The 10,000-nt window shown below is 41.2% G+C and overlaps 1 protein-coding gene across 1 annotated transcript in view; it reads left to right on the top strand.

Annotated features, from left to right (window-relative positions):
- The first annotated feature begins 1,298 nt into the window (after nt 1–1,298).
- The window catches only part of LOC125040771, a 16,051-nt gene continuing 7,349 nt past the window's right edge, over nt 1,299–10,000 (top strand). The window contains 13 exon segments of the mRNA XM_047635487.1: nt 1,299–1,323; nt 1,524–1,629; nt 2,779–2,943; nt 3,114–3,368; nt 4,808–5,041; nt 5,524–5,688; nt 5,851–5,941; nt 5,944–6,072; nt 6,324–6,543; nt 6,731–7,015; nt 8,067–8,160; nt 8,964–9,058; nt 9,930–9,977. Of these exon segments, the coding sequence (XP_047491443.1) occupies nt 1,627–1,629; nt 2,779–2,943; nt 3,114–3,368; nt 4,808–5,041; nt 5,524–5,688; nt 5,851–5,941; nt 5,944–6,072; nt 6,324–6,543; nt 6,731–7,015; nt 8,067–8,160; nt 8,964–9,058; nt 9,930–9,977 (1,784 nt within the window). The 5' untranslated portion in view covers nt 1,299–1,323; nt 1,524–1,626.

Below are 10,000 nucleotides of genomic sequence, written 5' to 3'. Positions count from 1 at the left end.
AAATGGAATGTAATTACTCCCAAACGGCGAGCGGCGACCTAACGGCATTGTCCAGTTCTATTCCAGTGTAGAACTCGCGGCAAAGTCCCAGCATTGCTGAATGACTCAAAGGTTCCCATCTGCTATGCGTTTCAGAGGCCTTGGTCCATCGTTTTTCGCATTTTTAGAAGGCGTTCGAACAGGTAATGCGTGACGCAGTTATGTATACATATCCACTACCTCTCTTTCCTCACCTTCCCGCTTTCCTACCTCCTCCCCTATCTCCATTTCTCTTACATTATATATGTGTGTGTGTGTGTGTGTGTGTGTGTGTGTGTGTGTGTGTGTGTGTGTGTGTGTGTGTGTGTGTGTGTGTGTGTGTGTTTGTGTGTAGTGTATGTGTGTATATATATACATATATTGTATGTATATATACATTGTCTATATCTATATATCTATCTATCTATATATCTATCAATCTATCTCTCTCTCTCTCTCTCTCTCTCTCTCTCTCTCTCTATATATATATATATATATATATATATATATATATATATATGGGTGGTTCACGGAATTAGGGGTATGCATAGTTATGAGCAATTCAAAATTAGTCATATTTTTCACGACCTTTCCGAAATTTGAGAGGGAATTAACAACCAAATAGCATAACATACCAAGTAACGCACTTTTACACAATAATAATTTCCCTGTAAATCTATATACGTCTATTTGTCTCTAAATATCTGCGTAGTAGATTCCACACATTCTCGCCCAGCTCGGTATAATTTGTCGGTTCTAATAGTTTGGTAAGACATCTCTACTGCGGTTTACAATACTTTTATTGGTAGAGAAAGATTAACCATTTAATAGAGATTTAGTTTAAAATCTCTCGGTATCTACTGAAAATATCATAATGTCTTCAAGATTAGGCGCAAAGATCATTGTTCCTATCGTTTACCTTTCACCATGGCCAAGGTCAAAATCCTTAGAACTGTTTGTCATGCTGACGGGCAAGAGTGAGCAAAGCAGAAATCACAGTTACCCAATAGATATCAGATTGTTTTAACTGAGTTCATTGAGACTAATGCAAATGACAGTTCACTTTCCCAGGCGAAAGTTTACCTACGAGAATCGCATAAGCAAATCTAGAATTCGAAAGGAGAAGGTCTATCCCGTGAGAATCCCGAAAAAATGCCCTATAGCAACTCTGACCTCTACTGGATGTTGCCATGCTAGGCTTACCATAAGCAGTTGCAGAGTTACCAATGCGTACAATTTCTTTTAAACGCGGGAACTGATACCCGCAGACTTGTGGTTCGCACTTCGCACTCAAGCGAACAAAACGTACGTATACCTGTAATAACAGCTATAACACCACAGAGGCACCACTTTGTAAACAACGCTCAAATTAAGTTTTCCTTTCTTGGTTATAAGACATTGTAGTATTATAGTGGATTAAGTTGTTGTTTAAATTTCAACGTCTTGTAGAAATATTCTTTTCTTGTTTAGTCTACCATCAATAACCATGGTTTTCTTTGCTTAAGCTTTGAGAATGTGATAAGGTGAACAACTGGCTGTGTGCAGAGCAAGAACCTTGAGCAGTTGTAATTTGGCTGTTGGCGAGTGCGGACGAATTTCAGCTCTGACATGGTAGATAAATTAAGTTATTAATCAACTAATTTATTTATTTTTATTATTCATTTATCTTATTTTTCGGAAATCGGCTAACGATTTGTCTAGTAAATTATGATAATTTAGATTATTGCAAACGCAAGTTTTATCTTTTGTGTTATCAGAAGCTGTTTTGTGATGTATCTGAACCATTGAGAATTATAAGTCTCGTAAACGCATGCACGCACGCACGCACGCACACACACACACACACACACACACACACACACACACACACACACACACACACACACACACACACACACACACACAGTGATGGGCATCGATACACAGAATTGTCTAAGAAGATACCGATACATCGACATTTGAAAATTGGCTGAAGCCATACCGAGACATCGATTCTTCGTAGATAGTTAAAACCAATATTGTAAGAAAATGTCCCATCTGCTATGTAAATATTTGATTATGAACTGCAGAAGAAAAGCATATTTAAAATTTGTGTATCGTGAATATTGTGGTGTAATATAGAATATCGAGGATTTTCTCACAAAAACTAGATATACTGATGACTTCTACATCACAGTAACAATAATGACACTTGCAAGTGATAAGTGTGTTCATGGTACTCAGTGCATGAATTAGTATTATTATAAACCCATTCATTTATGAAAAAGGAAAAGAAGAGATGGCTCTACACACATATCTACGTCTGTATGTGTGTGTATATTTATGTAGATAGATGAAGAGAGAGGGAGAGAGAGAGAGTGTAACACACACACACACACACACACACACTATATGTAATAGGCCGTCTTGGGCGTAACGATCAGCGACTGCCGTAGGTGGTAAAATGCGCAAGTCATGACCTTCCTGTTGTATGGTATCATTAGCAAGACCAGGGGAATGGTGATATCTAAGTATTCAACGTCCAGCATCGTGTGTGTGTGTGTGTGTGTGTGTGTGTGTGTGTGTGTGTGTGTGTGTGTGTCTTGTCTATATCCATCTATCTATCTATCTATATATATATATATATATATATATATATATAGGGTGGTATCGTATGCGCGCGCGCATACGATCTCATGGGATCACCATTTAACAAATCATCAAACAAATCTATCATATTCCTCCTGCAAATGACGTACCTAATTAAATGTGTTCACCCAGATGATGAGGGCGGTGCTGGCGCTGGCCCTGATGGGCGTGGCGTGGGCGGAGTTGGCTCCACCCGAGAGATCCTACAAGATCCTGATGCTGTTGCCAGTATCCTCGAAGAGTCACAGAAATGTCTTCTTGCCGGTCGCCGAGGCTTTAGCCGATCGAGGACACAAGGTGAGGACCAAGCAAGCAATATCAGTTGATAGTTTTACTTGACTGGAGGAGTACAGTATAAGCAAGTTAATATCGTTAATGTCTTAATCATTTTAACACAAAAACCTGTTAGTAAACAAATAAGAACACCAAAACATGGGTCGATTTATGCCACTGATCGATGACACCAGATTGTGATGCTGGTCAACCACCCGCCGGCGTTGAAGCACCCGAACGTCGAGGAGATCAACCATGAACTGCCCGATTTCAGGGAAGAAAACCTGAACATGTTCGAGACACGAGAGAACCCGGCTGCTGCGTTCGGAATGTTCGAAAAGGCTCTTCCTGCCATCGCCAAGAAGCTGTACAAGGTTCCGAAGGTTAAAGAACTCTATGACAAAAGAAAGGAGTTTGATCTCATAATTATCAACCATATGTTTAATGAGGTAAGTTTGGCATGATTTTGATTTTTGGTCTCCTACTCTTTAGTTTTTTTATGTATTTTAATTATTATTTTTTCATTCTGTTGATGTAATGAGAAATTCTGTGAAGTGATAGATATTTCTATCATTATTTCATATATCAAAGAATTCGACACAAACACAACCATCACCAAAGAATAAGTCCTGATGGATGATAATTTAGTCCAGAAAAAAAAAAAAAATCAGTCATAAGCCAAACAAGGAATTCTGTCATGTTAAGAAGAAAACTCTTAAACTCATATATGAAGATTCCCCAAATCGTGTTAGTGGTCTTTTTACTTTAAAGAGAGTGTGTTAAAACTGCCCTGGCCACTGTTAAATTCATAATTTCATTGACAGTTTAATTATTACAGTTATGGCAACTGGTAAGGGGGAAATGATAAAGCAATAAATGTTGCATAATGCATTTGTTCATCGAATATTACTGGAACCGCTAGCTTTACTAGTACTTCTCAGTAAGGAAAAGTAAATGCAGTGTAGATTAATTCGAAATTTAATTATAACGAATGCATCGGAATATTATCTCACAATAGCAGTGGTTCTCAAACTGGAGATACTGAAGCACTTTCTAAAAGCAATATTTCCTTGGAGTAAATAGATAAATATCAATAACTAAATACACGAATGAATGAATGAACCAAATTAATAAACAAAGAGATAAATAACAATAATAAATTAAGGATAATAGTAAACCACGTACTATGTATGACGGCTTAAAGTTCCGATACAGAATTCTCGGCTTAAGTTACTATGGGAATCAAAGTCGGGAACCAAGCAAGAGACACAGATACTGAAGCGCGATCTGAACCATCCTCTGCAGACCCACGCACTGTTATTTTACCAAAGAACAGGCCGTAGCTGTTCTCCACTACAAGTGCAGTAATGATGTCAACGCAACAATGTTTCAGTGTTCACTCTAACAACATGATAGGTTGAAGTCTCAGATATCTCAGATATTATAGTTCAGGAATGAATAATGAAAATAGAAACTTAAAACATCCTAACCATCGAGAAGGAAAGGGAAAACTTAAATTTTCATATGCATATATTATACAAATATTTTTTAAAAATCGTACATCATTTGTCAACTAGTCAGCTTATCATTCTAACAGTTAATATGTGAATCTGAAACAATTTTACCCAGGCTACCAATCAACAGGCAAAAAGCATCCTCATCCATAGTCACATCTCCGTAGATATCACGCCCCTTAATTTCATTAAAAGGAGAAGAAAGGGAGGGAGAGGGAGAAAGAGAGAGAGGGGGGGGAGAGGGAGAGTGTGGTAATCTTAAGAAAATATAGTAAAATATTGGTATCACCATAGGTCCAGTTTGATCCAAAATTAATTCATCGACATTTTTACAGTAATAAAAGAAACTAAATCCACTTTTATCTTTCGCTAAGGTTGCGTACCCCTTCGCCCACGAGATGCCCTTCATCACCATAGCAACGCCAGGTATGGACTACCGCCAGAGCGCTGTCTTGGGCAACGTTTTGAATCCTGCTTACGCTCCTAACATAATGAAGTCTTACCCAGTACCTATGAGCATGCTACACCGCATCGCCAATACGATACAACACATCATGTTTGCCTTTCATTGGCGCCACTGGAGTATCGTTCCGCCCGTACAGAAAGAGGTAAGTATCCTGGCGAGGAAGGGGAACTAGTTCTCTGTGTTGCTTGCATTTTGATATATTTAGGTGTTTTTTTTCTGAATCCACAATAATCCCAAAAGGCCGAAAATATTATCATGGTGCTTGTTAAGCGACGGTCAATAAAGTGCGGTTCAGGACTGTAGGTCATATAATTTACAAGGAAGAACGAAAAATGTTAAAATATCTCATCTCCATTGTATCCTATAATGGATTTTATGCTCACTTGTATACTTGAAATCCATCAGTTATTAATGTTTACTATCACAGTAATAAGGTTCCAAGATTAAGTAAAGTTCCAATAGGGCTTAAGTCAGCTTAAGATTACTTAGAATATATCGTTAATTAATGCTTGCTAAGAAATCACGTCACAAGTTAATGATATACATTTTGAGGGTTAATTTTTTTATTCTAAAATAAAAAGTTGAAGAAACAGTGGTGTACATCTGTGTCTGTCATTTCTCCAGATTTCGGCCCAGTTCCCGGACCTCCCGCTACTGCTGGACATTGAACGTAACCAAAGCCTTGCCTTGATGAACTCCCACTTCACAATGAACGATGTTCTGCCTCTGCTGCCGTCCCAGGTGGAAGTGGGGGCCATGCACTGCCGTCCTGGCAAGCCCCTCCCTGAGGTAAGATCCAAAGCTTTATGATAGATTTAAATTATGTACTCCATGGTATTATCAATAAGCACAGAATATAAATGGAATATCGGTAACACTCGATGTTGATCAGGATTTAAATTGGTATATTGTCATTTGTCAGTAGACCCGTGTTATTGCGATATCCTACAGGATTTAGAGTCCTGGATCAGCGGCGCAGGATCAGAGGGAGTCGTGTACTTCAGTCTCGGCTCCGTGGCTCAAGGTCAGTCGATGCCCAAGAATACCGAGATATATTCGTGGAGGCCTTCAAGCAGCTCAAACAGAGAGTCATCTGGAAGTACGAGGTGGCGCTGGAGGGCGTCTCTGACAACGTGCTGATGCGGAAGTGGCTGCCGCAGCAGGATATTCTCGGTGAGTTAATCTTGGCTGGTTCTGAAGTGAAAAAAACAGAAATTGTGGATTTTGTTCAATATAAACTGTGATAATGATAAAATCGTTAATAATGATAATGTTAAAGATGATAATTTTCACTGCCATCAAAGTAAAGGGTAAATTTGTTATAAACTGTCCAATAGGAAACAAAGCGAGGGTTAATGTATAGTTAACCACAGTGGGGAATCCTAGAAGGGGATTTCTCATGTGTTTTACCATTGGTCTCTCAGCTCACCCAAACGTCCGGGTCTTCATCACCCACGGAGGACTCCTCAGCACTCAGGAGTCCTTCTACCACTCCACGCCAGTCCTCGCGGTCCCCATCTTTGGCGATCAGCCCAAGAATGGCATGAACATACAGAACAACGGCCTCGGTCTGATGCTGGTGTGGGAAGAGCTGACGGTCGAGCTCCTCGTCAACAGTCTCCAGGAAATCATCTCGAATCCCAAGTAAGGATGTTCAGTTTTAATGTGCAGGACCTTTATAGCTTCTCATTGATTAATGCTGAATTATCTCAAAGTCCCCCTTCCACACAACACACATACTCGTAAAGCACACTCATCGCACACATAGACATGCTTTATGCAAATTCCATGAAGCCTCAGATCCTCACTGACACTGAGCCCTCAACTTCAGATACAAAGCCAGGGCCGCAGAGGTGCAGGGTCCCCTCCGTGACCAGCCCGACAGCCCGAAGGATCGCGCGGTGTTCTGGACGGAGTACGTGATCCGGCACAAGGGCGCCCCCCGGCTGCGGTCTCCGGCGGCGCAGCTATCGTGGGTCGAGTTCCTCATGCTGGACGTGCTGCTGGCGCTCCACGTCACTGTGTTCGTGTTGGTGTACTTGCTCCGCCGCCTTCTGGGAGCCATCTGCTCGCGAGTCTTCGGGTCCCGGAGCACAGGCAAGAAAAAGAAGAGGGAGTGAGTTTCCTCTGTGATTTTTTCAGTCTCTAGATCAGGAGGTTCCCAACCTGGAGGCCACGGCCTCCAGGGGGGACATGGAGCAATATGAAAAGCATTAAACTGATTTTTAGCTCCCCTACAGTGCCCACATACAATTATCTCTCATATCAATAAATTGAAGCGTTCTTGTCCTATAGCTACTGACACCATTACAGTATTCATAACTAATAACTAACTGATAATAACAATCTGAAAATATGACATCACTGAACAAGATGTCAGTTATCCTGCTGTAATTATTTTTAATGACAATAAAATATACTTTGTAAAACTTTGACGTATTTTATTCGACTTTACCCTCTTTCGTTACGGGTCTTGATCACGATATTTTTCTTTACGTTTTTGAGGGGTTAGTTTCTCTCTCTCTCTCTCTCTTTCTTTCTCCCTCCCCCTCTCTCTTTCTCTCTCTTCTCTCTTCTCTCTTTCTCTCTCTCGGATCTCCACACCGTGGTGATATGAACTCTTCGAAAAATCTGAAATGACACCATGCTCTTGGGTAATGGCCAAGGAATGTGACGCTCTTTAATAATGGTACATGCACAGCTGATGATGGTTATGTGACGGAAGCTAATATTCGATGGGGTCGAATCTGTCGAAGGTCCACAGGGAATTCATCAATAGGAATTTTCGGGTCTTGGCTTAGTTGGGAAGGAGAGGGGGGGTTAATATCATGCGTAGGGCCCCATCCCGACAAACGGGCAACGGCCGGTAAGTGGATATTTCTGTTTAGCAGTGTTACCAGATCGAGCAGTCCCCAGCGGCCATTGGCTACCACCGGTCACACCTGAGTTTTTGTCCACACGGGTGACGAGCACACGGTAGACCGAGCTGTGATGACGTAGTGACCTTAGTGGTTGTCCAGTAAACGTCGGACAGCGGCCGATAGTCGTGCCCGCCAACCACCGGTGTCTGCCCGTCGGCAAACCAACGTTTAGAGGGTGTGGCGGGCACGAGTGTTGGCCGCTGTCCGACGTTTACTGAACAACCACTATGGTCTCTGCCTCACAAGAGCTCGCTCTGCAGTGGGCCTATCACCCGTGTGGATACAAGTTAAATATGTGTGCCCAGTGGCAGCCGAGTGCCGCTGGGGACTGCTCGACCTGGTAACACTGTTTAATAAGCGTAAAATATCCACTCACCGCCTATTGCTCGACGGGCACTGTTCATTCGTTTGGATGGGGCCAAAGTTAGGCTTGGTTCTTGACCGTGACGTCACCTTTACAGGTGCTTGCCACGATGATGCCCGTTCGTGTAGACGGTCTCTCTCTCTCTCTCTCTCTCTCTCTCTCTCTCTCTCTCTCTCTTCGGCACTTTTCACGAATCTGCCTTCTCTGTTTGTATGCATCTTTACGGGAGATAAGATAGGAACGGAGAGTGAGAGAGAGTACAACATTATTGGTAATGTGACCTCAAATATTACAACTCATGTTACCATCTGGAAATGGGATACAACGCAGAGACAGCCTTGATAACAAAGTAATTACGCACAGAGAGCAGGAAAAAAGTTATGAAACTGTAAAAAGAATAAAACAAACACTGATTAATCTTTTAATGACCAAAATTCGGTCGTTCAATGATGTTAAAACATCTAACTATACAGTGTGATTTATCCGGGCCTTGATGGATCATTCTCTTATCTGTCTCTTATCTCGATCTTAGTCATGTTGTAGTGAAGATCTAGGAGACGGACGGAAGAGCTTCATTATCTACGGCAATTATCTGTGATCACTTAGCTTTTATATTCATATTATTTATTTTCCAATTTTCTTTGTGGCAGGTAAGTTACCAGTATCCAGTTGAGAGTATTTGCACAGATATACATTAAGAAACTGCAAGAGATGTGTGAAATATCGATCAGTTAATCTGTTCCGAAGTGTTAAATATTCAAGTCCATTTCTGTGTGCAGAGAATATATCAGGTCTTACGTAAATGGAAGCCACTCATGTCCAGAATTAAGGTCAAAGGTATCTTAGACGAGATTCAAGTTCATTTCATCTCAAGGTGATAAATATAAGTAATTAAAATCAGGCCTCAGGGAGATCGACCCCCCCCCCCCCACCTCCCTCCCTCCCATGAACACAGATATAGAAACAACGTGCCAATAGTTTCGTGAAACGAAAGAAAATTCGGAATGTGAAGAATGTTCTTCTAGTAACCGAAAAAAATATGCAGCAGCTGTCTCCTGTCACATGAAAAAATAATAATGATAGTGATGATGATGATGATGATGATGATGAAGATGAAGATGAAGATGAAGATGAAGATGAAGATGAAGATGAAGATGAAGATGAAGATGAAGATGAAGATGAAGATGAAGATGATGATGTTGATGATGATGATGATGATGATGATGATGATGAAAATGATGATGATGATGACAATAATAATAATAATAGGGATGATAATAATAAAGATAATAAAACAAATAATGGGGATTCGAAAACCTAATGAGAGAGAGAAACTTCACATTACAATTCGCGACGGGACAGTAAGTCAAAATCTTTACAAAATCTTTACAGTGCAGACGTCGCGGATTGTCTTCACCTCGTTATAAACGCACTTGCCCCGACATCCTAATATTTCCAAATCTATTGAGACCCTGTTATGAATGAGAAAAGACAAATTTTACCAACACTTCACCATTATGAGTGATGGCTGGAAGGACTACGACTGCCTGGAGGACGAGGGTTTAAACAATATAAAGTCGAGCACAGATTGATGACCCTGGCACCCGTGGACAGACACCGGTGAACGAAACGGGAAAGGAGGGAGAGAAGCAGAGCATTTCGGGTTATTGGGTCTTCGAAATACCCGGAGGCCAACTGACGGGTGCATCCTTTCCTCAGTAATGTGGATCGACGCTTTCCTTCAGACCGATAAAGGTGACGTCACTGAAGATGGAGTCCCGGTCGAGGACTAGGTAAGATTGCTCGGTTAGAAACG

This window comes from Penaeus chinensis, chromosome 29 (assembly GCF_019202785.1).
Source record: "Penaeus chinensis breed Huanghai No. 1 chromosome 29, ASM1920278v2, whole genome shotgun sequence".
In the NCBI taxonomy this organism is placed as follows: Eukaryota; Metazoa; Arthropoda; class Malacostraca; order Decapoda; family Penaeidae; genus Penaeus; species Penaeus chinensis.
This window is presented reverse-complemented; position numbering and strand designations above follow the sequence as displayed.